At 42.3% G+C, this 20,428-nt stretch overlaps 1 protein-coding gene across 10 annotated transcripts in view; it reads right to left on the minus strand.

Annotated features, from left to right (window-relative positions):
• The window catches only part of SGIP1 (SH3GL interacting endocytic adaptor 1), a 203,499-nt gene extending 184,165 nt beyond the window's left edge, over positions 1-19,334 (minus strand). For 5 of the 10 annotated variants that reach the window (XM_035018338.1, XM_035018337.1, XM_035018336.1 and 2 more), the window contains exon 1: positions 18,028-18,291. In XM_035018338.1, the coding sequence (XP_034874229.1) occupies positions 18,028-18,037 (10 nt within the window). In that variant the 5' untranslated portion in view covers positions 18,038-18,291. Of the gene's footprint in view, positions 1-18,027; positions 18,294-18,964 lie in introns of those variants that run through there. The other 5 variants (XM_035018331.1, XM_035018330.1, XM_035018333.1 and 2 more) reach the window with 3 other exon arrangements.
• Between the last annotated feature and the right edge of the window lie 1,094 nt (positions 19,335-20,428).

Raw genomic sequence — 20,428 nt, forward strand, 5'->3', positions numbered from 1 at the left:
TGGCGCAGATGAGGCCACCGTTTTGCCCTTACCTGGGAATATATGAAATATAACTTCTCAAAGGTAAAGTGGGAAAGGCAATATTATTCAGTGGTTCACAAGTTTGGGAGTCAGAGAGATCAGCGTACAAATTCTAAATATTTGGGCAAGTCATAAACTCCTTGATTCTCAGTTTTTTTCATTTATATAATGGAGATAACTATCATAGGAGAACCCCATAGAATTGCTGTGAAGATTAAATGGGACAAATGCCTATAGAAAATTTAAAAACAGTTTCCGGCACATAGCAGGAACTCAAGAAGTGATATTTTTTATTAATACTATTTTTACATTAATATTTTTATATTGATAAATCTGAGCTCTACTTGAACAGTTCCGCCTCCTGGGCAGGGCAGTATAGTTGTACCTACTTGTTAAGAGAAATTATGGAGCATTTCAGGGATAATGTTATTCTTAGTATTTCTTATGACGCACTATCCAGAGATCGAGTGTTGTCCGGGGCAGCCATCTTTTGGTAAATTACAGGGCAGATACCTATGAGTAAGGTCTAACTCGAGAATAGAAAGAAAAGGAAGAACTAAAATCAGTGATGAGCAACTCCAGTAGAAGAGGTGACTCAGAGATAATGACCATAAGGAGCTATCCCTCTCACCGATCAGCTGGGAAAATCAGGAGTTGACCATGCACAGATGTATGTATCGCATATGTACTGACAATATCAAAATTTCAAAAACACATTTTCATAGGCTTTGGTAAGGAGGAATGGAAAAGTCTGCAGATTATTACGGCCTAGCCTCTGGGTCGGTGGTGAATAAATAACAAAAGACCGTCTGGACAACTAACAGGAAGAAATACCGTTCAGGCTCATAATTCAGCCAAAACAGGTGCTTACAGTGCAGAGTGGGTGCAGCATTGGGCTCTTTACAGGGCTTCAGGAGAGAGAGAGGGAGGCACTGTCTTCTCTCCCAGAAACTTTTCTAAAAGCTTCACTCGTCCAGAAGCCTAGCACAGCACGGCGACACAGCAGTTGTCATGTTGGGATTTGGTTGGCATTCATTTAGGAGATAGAGCAACAAGAACAGGAGCTTTCTAAGGAATCTGGGAGAGCCAAGGCATGGATGGTACCCAAACTCTGAGGGGCTAACCCCAGAAACTACTCAGATACCAGGGCGGAAACGAAGTAAGCTGGCAGGAGTCAGGGAACACAGATGCAGACAGTTCTAGGCAAGGGACCAAGAACACAGTCGATCGACGTTTTGGGAGCAACCACATTAACAAGTTCTGGGAAGGCTCACGGAAACCCATATACACAGGCCCAGGGTGTGTACAATGTTTACAGTGACAACAGTAATGCTAATAATAACAATAACCATAGCTATGATGGATTGAATGCAAGGGTCATACAGGAGTCCCCCTTTCTCTGTGGGGGATACCTTCCAAAAGCCCCAGTGCATGCCTGAAACTACAGATAGTACCAAACCCTATAAACACTGCTTTTTTTTTTTTTTTTTAAAGATTTATTTATTTATTTATTTATTTATTTGACAGAGACAGAGACAGCAAGAGCAGGAACACAAGCAGGGGGAGTGGGAGAGGGAGAAGCAGGCTTCCCGCTGAGCCAGGAGCCCGATGTGGGACTCGATCCCAGGACCCTGGGATCATGACCTGAGCCGAAGGCAGTCGCTTAACCAACTGAGCCACCCAGGCGCCCAACACTGCTTTTTCATATACATATATGCCTATGATAAACTTTATAAAGTAGACACAGGAAGAGATTAGCAACGATAATAATACAATAGAACAATTATAAGAATATACTGCAATCAAGACTGTTGAATCTCAGATCTGTACCTCTGAAACAAATAATGCAATATATGTTAAGAAAAAAAAAAAGAAGAAGAAGAAGGTAGCGGGAGGGGAAGAATGAAGCGGGGGAAATCGGAGGGGTAGACGAACCATGAGAGACGATGGACTCTGAAAAACAAACTGAGGGTTCTAGAGGAGAGGGGGGTGGGAGGATGGGTTAGCCTGGTGGTGGGTATTGAGGAGGGCACGTTCTGCATGGAGCACTGGGTGTTGTGCACAAACAATGAATCATGGAACACTTCATCTAAAACTAATGATGTAATGTATGGGGATTAACATAAGAATAAAAAAAATTAATTTAAAAAAAAAAAGAATATACTGCAATCAAAGTTATGTGAATGCCGTCTCTCTCTCTCACACAATATCTTATTTTATAATACTCACTCTTCTTGGGATGATGTGAGATGATAAAATGCCTACGTGAGGAGATGAAGTGAGATGCATGACAGGGGGTGCGACTTAGTGTTAGGCTACTATTGACCTTCTGAAGGTCAGCAGGAGGATCATCTGTTGACTGGTAGACCATGGGTAACTGAAACCCCCCAAAGCAACCCCACAGATAAGGCAGAAGTACTGCTATGTCAAGAGCAAAAAGTCATGTGATGCTTGCAACAACTCTGACTCACCCTCATCTGACCAGGTTTGGTCCCATAGTTAAAAAGCTCTTTGAGAATTCAGCGCTTCCTTTATAGCACTTTGCTTACTTATAATCATTTAGTTATCTTGATTAATTTAATGTCTTTGTCACTATACTTTAAGCTCCACAAGGCTTGCGTTCATGCACCTAGCACTTAGCATAATGTTTGGAGCTTTAATAAACACTTGCTGAAACTCTTGTAAATTGTGATAGATTAAAAAGCTAAGAAATAAGAGAGAGAGGGAGGGAGGGGGGAGGGGAAAAGGCTGGGAGGGAGGAAGGAAGGACAGAAGGACGGAGGGAGGGAGAGAAATAGGGAGGGAGGGAAGGGAGGAAGGGAGGAAGGGAGGAAGGGAGGAAGGGAGGAAGGGAGGAAGGAAGGAAGGGAGGAAGGAAGACAACCTGAAGCTCAGGCTTGCCCAAAGACACACGGCCAGTAAGTTGCAGAGGCAGGATTTGAACCCAGGTCTGTTTTGACTCCTAAGACTGTGCACTTACCTGTTATATCATATAAGTAACTAGAAAAGAAAAACTGAGCCCTTAGTATAAAGAAGATTGGAACAGGAACAAGTCCCAGCTACAGGAAGCTTCATATATTTTCCTCTGGGTTACAAATACATTTCAGAGCAGAGACAGTTTCAGCCCCTGAAGGTAGGAGGAGAGGAGCTACAGAGTCGGAGGCGTGCACAGGTGAGTCTAGTTACGGGAGACAGTGCGGATCTCCATCAATGAAATTTAGCCAGGACACAAGAGGTTTTAATGGAAACATTGGTGGAGAAAAATGGAACACAGAGAGGTCAAGCTCTGTCAACAGGAAGATCTCTTGAGCACTTCTATCTTTCCGATCTGACTTAGAGAGAAAGAGCTTCAGTGGTGAAAGCCAGCCTAATAAACTAACCGATTCAGTATCAAAATGACTTTCAAATAATTGAAGTGCTTCAAAGCCATTTAAAAACAAGTACATGAAAAAAAAAGCACATGATATACTCTAAGATCTTCATCTTTTTTACCTGTCAACATGACTGAAAAAATCTACTATCAGAACCATTTGGGTTAGAGAAAGAGTTCATTCAATAGCTGAATTAAACCATCACCTGAGCCCTCAGACCTCAGCAGTGACAGTGCTGAATGGCTTTGGGGAAGGCTACCAGAATCCCTTCCAATCTCTCTTAGCTTTCCTGAAAATAAACATAGCATTTAAATAAAGTCAGAGTACTTATTACTCAAAGACAGATTCAAGACAATCTCCTCTCAAAACAACAACAGAAAAAAATAAAACCCAGAAGGCCATCTGTAGCTACTCCAGTCCATCCAACATCGAAAGTAATTGTTTAAAGATGCAAACGGAAATGTGACCTTCTCCTTAAATCCCTCCAGTGGCTTTCCACTGCCTCCCAATCAATTCCAGATCCATCTCCATGGCTCCCATAGCCCTGCCTGATCTGAATCTTGCCTTCCTTCTCTCCTGTTTCCATCCCCTCCCTTCACTGGTCTCCAACCACTATGGCTTTTCTTTTGTTCTTTGAGCTTCCCAAGTCCCCAGCAGCTGTTGAGCCCTACAGTGCTCACTCCTGACATACTCCACTCCCAGATCTTGACATGTCACGTTGTGAAGAAGTCTCAGCTGCAATGCCTTTCCTGACCACCTAAAGCAGCTTTGACTCCCCCACTCTTTTCCAAGTGATTCTTTGTTTTTCTTGGACTTTACCACCATCTGAAATTATTTTGTTTATTCATTTGGTTTGTGAGTCTTGTCTCCTCATAGTCAGATGCAAGCTCCAGCAGAGCAAGGGCTCTCTGTGTTTTGCTCCCTGTATCCCATGCTTAGAACCATGGCTAGCTCACAGCATTCCACTGCCACTAGAAAACTTCCTTGGTATCCTTGTCAAAATTCATCGAGAGAGAGCAACAAACTCTCTTCTTCAATCTGCCCACATGAGGTGGGTTGCCACAAAGATAGAAGATAGTGGAAAACTCAAGGGAAGAAAGCCAGATTAAATAATTTGATTTGGCAATTAAATTGCATGGATTAAACCTTGCTGAGATCACATACGGAACAATATTTGTGTTTGTAAATAGGCTAAGATAGATTTCATTCGAACACACTTTAAAATGCATTTTAAATGTCCCACTACATATTAATTATTAGAAACAATATTTTTACCTGGTTTCACAAAATTTTATGTAACATTTCCCATTCAAATAAATATTTCATCAAATGAGGGAAGGCGTTCTTTGCCCAGTATCCAGGAATGAAGAAAATCATTTGTATGCGTCAGAGGTGGAAGGTATGGGGAGAGAAGTTAACTGTAGTAGGGTTACATCCTGAAACGCTTGTAGTAGAGCACAGAATTTTATTTTATTTTCTTAAAGATTTTATTTATTTATTAAAGAGAGAGAGAGAGAGCATGAGTGGGGGTCCCGTAACTAGACTCAGAGGGAGAGGCAGAAGCAGGCTGCCTGCTAAGCAGGGAGCCCAACATGGGGACTCGATCCCAGGACCCCAGGACCATAACCTGAGCCAAAGGCTGATGCTTAACTGACTGCACCACCCAGGCACTCCCCACAGCACAGAATTTTAAAACTAGTTAGCCCCTTCAAAATTATTTAACCTAACCTTTACTTGAAAACAGTTTCCAAGATACTAAATGTAACAACAGCCCTAATGCTACATTATGTTTATATATACATTTACTGCTTGAAAAATATTTTCACATATATTTTGTGCTTTGATATTTACCACCAAGTGAGAAAGGCAGGAAAGCTCATTTGCCATTCCACAGATGGCAAAATAGAAGAGATGGTGACTTGCCCAAAATACACAGCCAGGACCTTCAAAGAGGACATAAAAAAAATCAATTCCCACCCACCTGGCAAATTCTTGGCCTCATCCTCATAGCTAATAAAGAATGGTGCCAGGAGATGTTAGACTTTTTTGAATTAAAATCAGTTTCTCTTTCTACTACTTTGCTTTCTTTTCCCGATGTTCAATAGCTTGTCCGAAGTCCCTCAGCTGGCTGGAGCAGTGTCAGGACTAGAACCCAAAGTAGAAGTCCTACCACCTCACCCAGCTATCTTATTAAATGAAAACGAAGACTTCATGACACACCACATGACTCGTTAACATGAGCCGTTCTAGCTCAGTATTCAAACCAAGCTCCAGCTAACAGTCTCAATGTCTGACAACAGGGGAATAGTGACATAAAGGACAATGCAATGGAATATTCTACAACCAGTAAAAATAATGCTGTGGAGACTATTTCAGGAGGATGATAATGAGAGCTGACATTTCTTGACTGAGCATTTACTCTGTGCCAAATACTGTTTTTTATGTACATTATATGTCACATATATAATTATAATATATATTATAAAAATAATACTAACTGTATATAATATGTTAAACTCATTTAATCCTTATAATAACCTTTTCCAATAGGGATTATCCTATACAGAAGAAAAAAAAAGAAAGCACAAAGGGGTTAAATAATTTGCCTAAACTTGCACAGTTGGCAAGTGTAGAGGGGTCAAGGTTTGCATCTGGGAAGTGTGTCTCCAGATCCTCTCCTCTTAACAAATATGCACACTGCCTAGGACAGTGTTTCCAATCTAACGTCGAGTGAAAAAGCCATGAGTGTCTGTGTGTGGATACACACACATGTGTGTATACATATGCACAGATCAAATTGGGTTCTTTGACATAAATATTTATTTTGCCTGTAAAGCTATTAAGAGCTAGCATTCATTGAGTGCTTACCTACCAGGTAAGTGCCAGGTAAGTGCCAACTGAAGACCATACATTATCTTATTTAATTTCCCTACGATCTTATGCGGAAGGTGTTATTTCACCCTCTTTACTGCTAATAGTGTTGAGGCTTGAAGGGCTTCAGATTGTCCCCAAAGCCCATGTTCTACACTCAACAAATTGTCGCAGTAGTTATTTCATAATAATGAGATAATTGGTGATTTCAGTTTCTCCTTTGTACCTTCCTATTTTCTGAGTTTTCTACAGTGAAACCCGGTCTCTCTTAAAATGAGAGCAAAACAATGAAAGTAGTCAGGCAGACTGTGTGAGATACTAGATTAACTGCACGCTCCTGAACCAGAGTGTGGCTCTCAGCCAAAGTGATCCTACGCAGCAGATGGGTGCTCTGGGGAGAGGAGAGGGCGCGCAATCCTGGGTACTGCCTGGCATCCAGGAACCATACTGGAGCCTTCAACAGAGTAACCTTTGCTAGGAACCAAACACTCTTCTTAATATTTTGCATATATTAACTCATATAATTCTCACGATAACCATACACTGAGCAGCTTGCATCTTTCCCAAAGAGTTGTGCTCCCTCAACAACATTCATTCATTTGCTGGCTTTTTAATGAACACTTACACATGCCACACTTTGGGAATACAAAATTGAGTGAGACACGGTCCCTGCTCTGGCAGAGTCCTTGGTTCTTGGCGGAGGAGCAAACAAAGTAGGCATATAAATGGAAAATGGCAGCTAAGATTTATTGAGAATGTAACACTTTACCTCAAGACTGCATCATCAACCCCTACCAGCCAGCCTGCCCTATGGCTTCTAGACTTGCCTGCCAGTCCCCACCATCAAGTGAACCAGTTCCTTAAAAATATCTCTTTCTCTCCCTCTCTCTCTCTTTCCCTCTCCCTCCCCCTCTTCCTTCCCCTCTCCCTGACCCTCACCCTCTCCCTTTGTCCTTCTCTCTCTCCTCTCTCTCATTCTCTCTCTCTCTCTGTCTCCTTCTTAACCTATTGGTTCTGTATCTCTGGAGAACACACTGCTGATTTAATCCTTACAACCTCACATGATTAAATTACCCACGAGAAAGTTATTGCTATTATCACTTCCATCTTCTAGATGAGGAAGCAGGTGCACTAGCTTCGCAAGGTCACATACATGAGATTTAACCTAGATCAGTCTAACTCCAAAGCCAGTGCTCTTAAACCTTCCGATACGTGGCCTTAGGAGGGCCACAACTGAGAGCTAAGTGAGCTCAGGGAGCACCTCACTTTCAACATGGAGAATGTGAGGAGGCTTCATTGAAGAGGGGCACTTCTGTTTGACCTTGAATGATCAGAACAGACTGTGACCACACAGATAAGGGAAGGAATAGCATATACAAAGGAAAGAAAAGGGCAAGGAGCTCCTGTCTGGCTGGTGCAGCGGGATCTGAGCGGATAAGGCAGCCCATGTGTGAAAGCGTTACACCGCACACTAAGGCATTTGCACTTCATCTCAGAAGCACGGGAACAACCAAAGGTAGGTGGGGAAAGTGATGTCTTTGATGGCTGTGAGGAGCATGGGTGGGAAGCAGCAAAAGTCTGATCAGGTGTGGTAGCAGAGGATGAAAGGGAGAGAACAAAGCCAAGATCTCTTTGGAAGGATAATCTATAGCTCTAAAGGACCTACTGCTGTGAGGCAAGCAGGAAGGAGAGATGAGGAATGAATCCAAGCATGGACTGGGGCTTGGCTACCCGGTAGACACAGTTCTTTGAACTGGAGGCACAAGGAGGCTAAGAAAAACTTGGTGGTTAAAGCCTATGGTACAGGAGAAGGGTCCTACCTGTTATAGGGCTTACAGACCATTCTCTACCATTGCTACCAACCCTAGTGCTGTGAGCAATTTTTCACATGCCATTTTTCCGTGATACACTAAGAGACTTTGTGAAGGAGACTACCTACATCCCAGTTTTGCTCATTGTTTTTCAACTTTGGAAAACTGTCCACGGTAGGGAAAGCAATGTGATATCATCCCATGTGCCAATTCCAAACTAGCAGAGGTGGCCTGGAATATGATGTTGAGACAGATGCCGCGGCCAGACAGAATGATGGTTAAGATTGATTAGTGATGCCTTCCAAGCTCAAGAAAGGGGTAGTTGTAGCCCAGGGACATTGAGAATCGAGGATGATAGAATATGCTAGTAATTAACGGTATGGTAAAGGGAGGAGAGTAATCTGTAGACCTCGCTGCAGAAGAGGTACAGCAATAATTTACTTGACAAGTCAAATAGCAAGCAGTAATGCCTAGTCACTGAATACTAAGAAACCACATGTAACGATCAAACTGAGAGAGAGCGATCTGAGAAAATCAATGGCATGTGCACTACACTTCTGCAGATGTTTCCATATTTATTATCTCATTCGATCTTCACCATGACTCACTCTATGGCGTAGAGAGCCAGCATCATTCCTACATTACAAATGGGGATGCTGAGGCCACGGCAGTCCCAGAACTCACTCAAGGTCATAGAGCGAGTCAGGAGATCCAGCCCCTTCAAGTCCTAGTTGTTCCCTCCACACAGCGCTGACGCACTGCCAGCGAACACATGAGCCATGGAAGCGCAGGAGAGAGCTATAAATGGCCACATTGTGTGTGGACTGAGTGGAGCGCTGGACCCGTGGGACACATTCATTTGTGTGTCTTTGGGCAGTCACCCAACCAGTCTCAGCACCTTTGAACGTGAAAGACACTGCGGGTTCCAAGCCTTCGTCTATTCACATTTTTGGAATCATTACTAAAATAAACTTTGACTTGTCCCCTTATGGAGAGAATAAAAATCCTTGGGTAAGTTATTTCATTTGGCTTTGGTTTGCTCAACTGTAAAACAAGGTTGGGCTAGATTGGTTAATCTTCAATGGTGGCACATACCATCATGTTTTCCTGATAATGGCCAAAGCTTTCACAGAATGTCAGTGAACACCGAGCTGTCCTTCTGAGAGAGAGAGGGCTTTTGTTCATAGTGGGAGCCAGGTTTTTTGATAAAACATTGTGTAGAGGGTAGGCTGTGAAAGTTTAGAGTCCACTGGCTGACTGATATCACGTGCCCCTCTGCATCATAAAATTCTGGGAAACCAGTGAGTGCCACTGATAGGAGCCCACTTCTGTGTTAGGTGGCCTTCTTCAAGCTGATGGCTGATCAGAAGGGTCATAATCTGTTAATAAAATCACTTTGCTTAGTACTGAACAAAGCTTTTGAAATACTGTGTCCAATCTAGTCAATCTGTTGTTTGCTTGTCAGCCAGCGACCCAGGCCAAACAATTTCAGATACAAGCAGGACTTTCTGGTTACACAATTACACAAATAAAGAGCACTTGACTGGGAGTCAAATGTGGTAAATCAATGCTGGTTCTGCCACTTGGTAAGATGGTCACCTTGAGCAAGTCACTTAACCTCCCTGGGCCCTACTTTTCTCCTGTTTGAAAGAAAGAGAGTAAACTTACTCTTTCTACCCCACAGAGAGGATGTAAGAACAAAATGTATATGCACATAAGTGTGTGATAACATGTACTAGACTCTAAGCCTCTGAGGACAGAGACCACAGCTGCCTTTTTTCCCTGTCATAGTCACAGTGCCTAGGATACCTGAGACTGAGGTAAAACCTCTGATGTACCTGTTGAGTAAATGAAGCATTTTGGAAAGTTTGAAGTGTATGCAAATGTCACACAATCTTATGACAATGTCCTAACTGAGCACAATATTTTACTCATTATGCTGCCTGTTAAAAGTAGGTAACATGAGTCACTCTGCATGGTCCTTTTTAAAAATTCTAAAATACCAGTCCTGATGCACAAGAGAAGAAGTTGATATGAACAAAAAATAAAAATGAAGGTCTCTTGTACATAGTCAAAACATTCGTGAATTGATGTGTAATTCTGATTCTGGAGTCACCCTTATCATGGGGCCATTTCTCTGGTGTGGAAATGTTCAAGCCTCCAATTGTAGTTGAACACTCAGCTCTAACTCCAGGCTTGGAACTACAAGCTAAGGTAAGAGCATGATATTTATCCATTTACTTAAATACATGGAAAGAATGAGTCCAAGAGGCACTACAGAACCAGTTTCAGAACGCCAGGCTTCTCAATGCCCACCAGTCACTAGACACATGGCTAACACAGGCTCAGGCTAACTGGCGAATGCAAAAGGAAACTGGCTTTCCTACCATCGAGGATTCACAGGTGTCTGCGTATATGTTACCTCAGAGTCCCTCTCTTGAACATCCCCCTAACCTTTTGTCCAGAAGCACTGACATCTTTGTGCTCTGCCCATGTTCTGAGCCTCTGCACATGCTCTTTCTCCCGCCTTTTTGGACTCTTCCTCCAAATAATTACATTGCTGCTCACTCCCTCCCCTCCTTCAGGTCTTTGCTCATATGTCTTCTCAATGAGGCCATCCATTACCGCCTTCTTTACAATCACAACCCCATCTATCCCACTCCTTCCTCTCTTCCACAATTTCCTCTAATCCCCTTTCTCCACTCGATTCTTCTCCAAAGTTCTGATCCCCATTGAATGTACTCTGCGTTCCATTTTATTTTCCCATCTCTCCTGTACCAAATAGGAAGCTCCATATAGGCAGGGATTTGTATCTGTTGTTCACTAATTGAACCTCTAGCACGTAGAACAAGGCCGAACACCTAGTATGCATTCATGCAATTGATGCAATTTCTGATGAATACATGGACAGTTCTATGCTATAGGGACTATGGATGAGAGTGGCATAACTGCACTTTCATCTTCCAATACTGAAAAGGGGCAAAACTAACATGGCATCTATGCCAAAGAACAGCAGAAGAAGAGTAATCAATGAAAGGCAGAGAGTAATAAATTTGAATTAGTTCTGTGTTAGGGACAAGTACATTTTGAGATGGGAGGAAAAGGACTCAATCATTCAATTTAAACCTTGGAGAGAGTAAGTCTGGGGAATCCAAACCATTCAGTGAATGCCAGAGACTCTTAAAGCTCTAGATGCTCTAGAGGTAGGCACATCAATTCTCTCATTTTGTTTGCAAGGAAACAGAAATCCAGGAAGGTAAAGTAACCTTCTCAAAAGGCACACAGCCAAGCAGTCACAACACTTAGACCCAAACCTAAGTCTGTTCTGGGTCCATGCTCTTTCTACAGAAAAAATCCAAACTACACAAATTCAGCAAACATACTGAGCTTCTAAGACTAATGAGTTCTTTGAGCAGGAATAATTTGGCAAAAACCTCATTTACCATCACATTGCACAAAGACATTGTACAACATCACACTCACCGGCATTCATTTATTTATTTAAAAATACTTTGCCAGATTCCAAGTCAAACTTTACCTCTAGAAGCCAGTGTTTTCAGATCTGGTCATAATCTAGAGAAAAGGAAAGAGAGCCCTGGGAGAGAAACATGGGGTGGAAGAAAGAGGGAAGTAGAGACAGAAAAGGCAGAAATCAAGGAAAGCAGAAAGGGAGAGAGGAAAGGAAAAATATGTGCAGCTTGTTGACAGCACTGCTTGTGGGATTTTCTGGGAACTTCTTTGAATGGCTGTGCTATCATTCATCTCTTTCCATTATAAAATCATTTCTTTGGAGCTAATCACCAAAATGATTCAAGCCCAAGCACGTATTTTCAAATGGACCATTTCTTTTCTTTTGTTTCTCAAAATGTATTTTCTTTTTTTTTTTTTTTTTTAGATTTTATTTATTTGTCAGAGAGAGACAGCGAGAGAGGGAACACAAGCAGGGGGAGTGGAGAGGGAGAAGCAGGCTTCCCGCAGAGCAGGGAGGCTGATGCGGGGCTCGATCCCAGGACCCTGGGATCATGACCTGAGCCGAAGGCAAACGCTTAACCACTGAGCCACCCAGACGCCCCTCAAAATGTATTTTCTGTATATCACAATATCCCACTCCATAACACATTGTTTTTTCTTAATTATTTCTTGTTTATTTTCCAGCAAGAACAAAAATTTGAGCATTTATTTTTCCTACATGGACTATAATGCCCCCAATAATACCTTTCAATGTACCACATGAAATCATCGGAGTCATTTATATCTGGTTTTCCTCACTTCTCCAGTGAATAACCATACTAAGCGTCCACAGTGTGTCAAGAGCCAAGGATGAGGAGGTGAATAGGATAAACCAGATTCCTGTCCTGGTGGAGCTCAGCTCTGAGTGAGAAATTCAGCCCATGCACCATTAAACAACCATGAATCATAAATACATCTCTGAGGAGAGAGGGTGGACTGGGACGTACTTGGGGGCCCAGGGTGTGTGTTCGAGAGCTTGGGATGCCAAGAGGATAGGAAAGTCCTTCTGAGGAGGTGGCAGTTTTGCTAGGGCCACAAGAAAATCAGTCACTCCATGAATTGACAAAATTGTGGAGCAAAAGCCCCAAGGCAAGAAAGTATCTGTTCTAAACACTCTGAGACGGGCAGTGGATACAGTTAAACGGCATACACGTTCCAAGAATGGAGACTGACCCCTCTCCAATGGAGCCTGGACCTCCATCCCCAGTAGCTCTCTCCCAGGTAAGCAAACCATCCTGTGCCCATGGAAATATTTGCTAATCAACATAGAACCCGGTTAGCCCCAACACCTCTGTCACACACCCCACTTTCTCCTCAAGGATATCCTGCCCTTCTCATGCCCCTCAGTTCTCTTCTATCTCTGATCTCTTCCTTACTCAGTTCATTACTCCTCAGGGACTTCGTCATACACATTAGCCCAAATCCATTAGAATCCCTTAAACGTTTTCTCCCTTCCAACTCCTGTACCATCATCTCAGTAAATTCTCTCTCCCTTTATTAACTCCATTTGTGAGTTGACATAATGAAAGTACTCACAGTTTAACAGTAGTACATATGATGAAACTGAATTGAGAAAGGGTAAACTGCGAGTATAGAAGTAAAATGGAACATAATTGAAAATCCAGTGTCATAAGTCTCTAAAACTTCTGGAAATATACCTAAAAACTCTCTTCAAATTGTCTCTCCATATCCTCATTGTCTTCTAATTAAACCTTCCTTTTCACCAATAGCAACATTTAAAATTGAAAACACATTTAAGTCCATTGTTCGCTTCTGGCTACTTATTGTGGTACCTCTACTGTTCTTCACACATTTCATTGCAAATATTTAGTATTTCAACTAGATAATGGGTTTATAGCCTTTAAACGACTAGTGTGAGAATCTAATCATCATATGTATCATTATTCCTATGGGAAAACTTGTTTCAAGTGAGCAATTCATAAACAAACTTTCAGGAACATAAAAACTGTGAGTTGGTGACTTCCTGCAATTTGTTTATTTGAAACATGGATAATGTATATGCCAAAGCCAACAGAAAGAATTATCCAGAGTCTTCTAGAATGGTTTATCTAAGATAATTTTTTAAGATTGCATATTCCTTTTAGAGATTTAAAGTGTTGACCCATGGAATTGTATGGGAACTTACATATATAAGAAGGCTCTTTCTGACACAGAGCCTTGAGAAAGGAGAAAAATTACATAAATCATGACCCATGTATTAGAATCTCATATGTATGCTTAAGGTTTTCCAAAATAACTTCACTCTTTCTGGGAAGTTAGAAGCATTCCCTTTAAAACTTCTTAGTTAACTAGAAAACGAACAGTTCCAGCTTCAAAATGCTTTGTTCCTTTTTGATCAGATCAAAGAATTTTCCAAGTAAATAAAACTCTAGCTCTTGATAGGAAAAAAAATCTTTACTATTATAAGGTTCACTACAACAACAAAAGCCCAGTTAAGCTAGAATTATTCGAAATTGTCTAAATAATAATCTTGGAGATAAAAGGCATTAACAAGGAATTAAAAGGTATGGTTCTGTGGGTATTCATATTGGAAAGAGAGAGAGAGAGACAGAATATGCCACCCAGGAAACCAAGTCCTAGTTTTCAATTAGGTTAAGATGCCCACCTTGATACAAATTTTAAAAAGGTTCCTATTAGAAGATCCTAAAAAAAAAAAAAAGATGTTATGAGGGATCAAAAATATGAGCTTTATTGTTAAATGAACTTGGGTCCAGAAAATTCTCACCTCCATTTATCAGAATTCAGGAAAAACATGTAATTATGTCTTCTGAGGTAAATATGCTAATGCAAAACATCCAGATGACTACGCTGGTTCATTGTTTTTCTTCTAAAATTGAAGGAAGCAATAGATATATGACATAATAAAGGACTCCAATTTGGTTATACTATTTATAAGAACTTGAATTGACTAAAAAAGAGAAACATGAACTTGGGTTCAAATTCCTTTCTGCCATTTTTCTGCCTCAAAATATTATTTTTTATTTTTGCAATTTCAAGAAAGTACTGCAAAAGGACTGCATGCAGAATATACTTATTTACAGGTCATCGTGGATAGTAAATATAATAAACTTTATTCAATCACCTTATACATTACAATTATATCCAGCAAACCCATAACAATGTACTTGTTAATTTAAAAAATTATTACATAGGATGAAGCCATTGGCTGAAACTTCTTCTAAGACAGTACCGAAGAGCCTGGCTATGGAACTAAAAGCACAGTAACTTGCGGTCCAGTCCTGTGACACAAGGGAAAACTTCCCAGGCTGCCCTACAAACACACAGATGTCCTAAGAAACCCTGACTTTGCTTAGCTTATCTTAGAAGGGGTAGCTAAAACGGCATTTTCAAACTTTAATAATAATATATGAAAATAACAGAATCCTTGAAGCGTTGCCCTAATCACATAGACTGCATTGTAAGCTTAACCAGTATATGTGCCTTTTAGCAAATAACTCCTTTTGCTCACCCTCTCTCCCTTCCCATTCATACCACAGAAGGCTCCATATCATGGGAAAGGCACAACTCCATACCAACCACTGCCAAAAAACAAAGACGGCAGGAATCAGTTAATCCAATATCAAATTAAAATATATGTTTTTAAATAAAAATATTTGAAAGGAATCATGGAGCCACAAACTACTGGTAACATGTCTGAGGTCCCTGCATAATTATTTCACTACCTTCTATGCTGGGGAGGTAGTAACATTCTTCAACTATGACCAGAATTTCTAATAGGCATTGAATGAATGGAGCCCGTAACTCATTCCATCAAAACAGGATCACAAAACTAAACTACGAGACATTCTGAAGAATATTTGTTTACTTCTGTTTTACACAGAGTAGAGAAGTAGCTTGGAAAAGTTGCCACGGCCATGCTTTTCCTGAGCAGCAGACTAAAACACTTTGGTGAATATCGAAATATATACAATGTAAATGTAGGCTCTCTCCCTTCCTTAACAATGTACTGCATGTGTGTGTAACTGTGTGTATGTGTGTGGGCGAATGTACTAGTTGACGAGGGACATCATTTAACCATCTTCATGGTGGATGACACATTCTCAGAGCCCGCTGTTCCAGCAGAGGGCTTCCATGACGGGATTTTAGGGTGTCTTTTAAGAGGTTCCTTACCTTTCCAAGGTTATTGTGATAGATGGAAGAGTCTAGCTTCCTCTCGGGGTGAGTTAAGTAGAAATAATAACTGCTCTGCCACATCTTCAGAATAGAGCAATTCAGAGGTGAAATTCTGGGATGCAATATCAGAAAGATACATATGTTGCCAAAAAGACTGGCAACTAAGTTACAAGGCTATTGATAGGCAAACTGATTTCTAGTTAAGGGTCCTACCTGCCTTTCTAAGGTCACTGAACCATTAAGATAATAAGTCTTGAAAAGCATGTAAGTAGGAACTATGGGTAGATAGAAATGATTAGTTTCATTAAAATTTTGAAGCCAATGGGAACACCTGTCCATTTTCTTTTGCAGGGATCTGATGGAAGGCAACTGCATCCATAGTGTCACCTCTAATTCAAAACAGTGCTAAAATAACATCCTTCATTAGATGAATTTGGTAGAGCAATAGTGCTAATTCAGCTCCAGCACACGTCTTTGTTACAGTTCTCATTTCAGTTTCAGCAGCTCAGATAAGCTTATCAGAGGGCTTTGAACTGACTGACATTCTGGGATGGCACAATAGATGATATTGCCAAGAGAGTCGTTCGTGAGCATCAGTAAATATTACTTCCTTCAAAAAAGACACTAACTCCGTAGTTTGCAAGGCAAGAAGTAAAAATGAAAGAGCTTCCACTTCCCTGTGTAAGATTCAGACCTAATCAGAGTGTATGCAGATTTCTTTTTAGGAAATGTTATAAATGAAATTTAGCTGGAGAAGTATAGTACCTCTATAGACAAGATTGTTTTTGTTTTTTTCTGAAGAGGGTAATCCACATGAGTTTGAATTGAAAAGTGTATCAGTAATACTCTCTGTTTGTCTTGCCTTGTTATTCAAAGATTAAATTCATTTTACATTAGTGAAAATGACTTAATCTTAGGGCGTTAGTAATCTCAGTTTATTTAGACCTGTATTTTAAAGAACTAGCTTGAGAGCCCTTTGCAAACAAGACCAAGCTCCATAACAAAATGATACCCAATCTCTCTTTTAAGGCTATTTTGTAAAATCTGTAGGCCATGACTGTAGAATTCTTCACTCCCCCAAATTACATTAACAATGTTTGACATGATGACAGAGAGAGCAAAAAAGAATTCATTTCTGCCAAATAAGTGTGGGCTACACCACTGCTTTTTGAAACCATCCTCCTCTTATTCCATTTTGGTAAATTTCTAAGGAATGTTTAAAATCTGTAGGACAGACCTTGGCTTAAGAGGTGGCCTCTCTGCCATTTTCATGGCTGATTTGAGACCCATTATGCACTCGATTCTGCATTGTGAAATCCAGGCTGGGGACAAATTTCTGCCTGTCATCTTAGGAAAGGCCAGGAGTTTTGCACCATCCTGTAGTATGAAAACAAAATCAAAGCCAGGGTAGGGCTGCCTGCTTCTTTCTTAATCAGCTTGCTGCTTTTTTGAGGCAATCTTGGCTGTCATTATCTCAGGCATGGAAGGGTAATTTAGTAGAACAAAATATAGTTTAAACAACATCTCCCAGGGAAAGTTCCTTCTTACACTTAATATTGAATGCAAAAAGGTAATCAGTAAGTAATCATTTGGTGCTTGGCTAAGAATCATTGCACGAGAATGCGTTTAGGAAGCACAAAATCCCTTTTTTTTTAACCTGATAAGACCCCGAATCCAGGGCTAAGAGGCCCAGATATTTTCCTCATATTGCTCATTCTGTTGTGTGACATCCCCATATAACTATAGCTTATGGACCAAATTTGCTGCACCTCTCACTCCAACAATAAGATGTAAATTGCGGAGATAAAAATCTTACAAGAATTAAAAAAAAAATTTAAACAGTTCACTGAAAATGACAGCATGGATAACTCTGTCAATGACCTCCCCTATCTAATGTCAATTTCAGGAAACAAGTTTCCATTGTAAATGTTTAATCAGTGTAGTCCCAGGAACCCAGAGCAGAAAACCTTATCTTCTCTCCCAACTTACTTGCTCTGCAAGCTCTTTCTTAGCTCTATCTCGGCTCCCTGGAAGCACTTTAGGTTTATTTTTTTTCCCCCTCTCAAAAGAGCTGGGAGCTCTGTAGGTTCTGAGCTAAACAGAAGCCTTGTGGTTTGATTCCATTAGTCTGAGCCCTGGTCCACTGCAAGCAAACTGCAGCATTTCTGCTTGCAAATCCTGGCAACCAGGTTCTAGACCAGCCCCAAACAGAGGCTGCACACATTCTTCAACGCTGTTCAGCCCAAACCTTGCCTGAAGCCAGTCAACCACAGCAGAAAGCATCCTACCTTCCATCATGGTGGCAGAATTGCATTCCTTAATTTCCAAGGAGTCTGAAAAAATACAGGAGGATAGGATTCCAGGTCCCAGCCAAGTCCTCGCAACGCCGCTGCCGAGAGGTCGGCTCTGTCCACTGCTGAAGCCAAATGAGACAAGTGTTAACCCCAAAGATAGGCCATGGATGCTGCTGGTGCCGCTTCACCTACAGGCTCCCAGGAAGATGCTGCGAGAGAAAGGGAGAGGAACAGCAAGCCGGCCGAGCTGCACCGCCTGCGCTGCCTCGGCCAATCCCTTCCGCTCTGGACCGCGTCACATGGTAGCCAGCCTGCATCTCCTGACACAATACCCCGGGAGAGCACACAGAACCTATTTTCCGTCCCTATTCCCCTCCACCCCCACCCCTCCCGCTAGTCACCAAACGCACAGCCCCTTCCCCACCTGGTGACGCACTTCCCCGCCCCTCCTCTTCGTCTTCTTAAGCCTATTGCAGCGGCTGGGTACCCGAGATTAATTATCAGACGCTGCCACCTTAACGGGGGACTCGGGCATGAAAGGAGCACCTAAGTGGCTCGCTGAGGAGGGGATTGGTTTTTTTTTTTTTTTTCCTTTCTTTCTGCTTTTAAAGAAAAACTTGTTAATAATTACGTGCAGTCTGAGGTCTTAGCCGCACACTTCTAAGCGCCCATTCCCGTCTCCTTTTGCCCTGCAGGAATTCCAAACGTTAATGTCTGTGGCCCCCGCACACGTCCGTGAGTCTCTCTCTCTCTCTCTTTCAAGAGAGAAAAATCAGTCCGGCTGACGTCACATCATAAGCAATTATCCCCAAAAGGATGATGCAGAAGAAATTTCATCCCAGCTGCCTTCAACAGAGCCAGGGAATTAATCGCGCATGACATGCCCAAGGGCTGGGAACTGTCATTAAAACAAAGAAACAAAAGAACCCACCCGAGTGGGGCTCTGGAATCAAACTGGCAACGCTTGAGATAATTTCTGGGGCGGGAGGCGGGAGAGACGGCAGCAGGCAGGGCGGCCAGGCCTTCGCCCGCCGGAGGACAGCTGTGCGCGCCGCCTGCTCCCGCGGCAGCCTGGACGCGCCGCCGGCCCCGGCCCGACCCGGAGGCGCTCGGCGTTCCAGTCCCCGCTCCGCGCCCGCCGCGCGCCTCCCCGGGGCCCCGCACGCGGGAGCCGCCTCCCCCGGCGCAGCGGGGCTGTGCGGCCAACTGCAGGCCCTGGAGGAAACCGACGTTCTTCTAGAGGACACTACGGTTTTTCGCAAGGCGCCTCCGGCATCTGTAACCGCCTTCCAGCCCATTCGTTCACCCCAGTGGAAATCCGGAGGGAGGCGATCGTGCCGGGTTCTGGCCGGAGGGGTGGGTGGAGCCCAGGGTTTTGTAGCTTCCAGGGATGGGATCTGGGTGCCGGGCTGCTGCCCAAGTGCAAAGGGTTATGGCACCCTGGCTGCAGGGGCTGAAAATCTGTCCCCTGACTGGTCCCCAGGGACCCCGGGAGCCTTTCGAAGGGCCTCAGGCCCCGAGGTCCGGCGATCTTGGGTTTCTTTCAAGCAGGCTCTGACAGCCAAGGAAGAAGCAGGCAGCTGCGTATGGGAGGGAAGCGAGGGACGGGAGATCAGAAGAGAGGGAAAGTCCTCCTTAGAACTCTAGGGGACAACAGCAGAAGTGGGGCATTTCTCCCTCTATAATCTAGCAGGAGGATTAGGAGAAAAGCCATAACATCACAGGCCAGTTGTGAGCATCAAATGAAATAACTTTAAGAAGTTAAGATGCATTACATGATCAATGTTGAGTCTCTAGTGCTGTTATTAATCCTTTATGTTATAAATACATCCACAAACTTTTAATATTGCTTAGCCCGTGACATAGTCTAGTTCTTTCCACCAGAGCAAATATGAGGTATTGCTGGCTAAGACCTAGGAAAGAAAATATAACTCAAAAAGCTGACTGAAGAGCATACTAACAATTAAACAAACAAACAAACAAACAAAACACCAAAACCCCAGTTCCTTAGCAACTTAGAAGTTTTTAAAAACTCTTATTCTCCCTCAGGACACATATTTCAGTAGCCTCGAAATTTCACAATGACACTCTCCAGGGAGGTACAAATACTTGTGCCTTTTTCCTTATATCTATGAGGCAGTTGAATTTTAAAAGAGAAAAGAATTTCAAAGTAAAACTTGTGTTGAGTACAATTTACACTGTTCTCAAAACTGCAGAAACAAGATTCATGTGTGTGTGTACTTAGCCAAATTTTCTGTGGTGGTTAAGAACGTGGATAACTATTGGCATCAAACAGACTGGGTTCAATTCTGTCCCTGCCACTTAATGAGCTCTGTGATCCTGTACAAGTTATGTAATTCTCTGTGCCTCACAATTTCTTTATCTGTAAAGTGGG

The sequence above is a fragment of the Mirounga leonina genome, unplaced genomic scaffold (assembly GCF_011800145.1).
Source record: "Mirounga leonina isolate KUSES-001 unplaced genomic scaffold, KU_Mleo_1.0 Mir_173, whole genome shotgun sequence".
Taxonomy (NCBI): Eukaryota; Metazoa; Chordata; class Mammalia; order Carnivora; family Phocidae; genus Mirounga; species Mirounga leonina.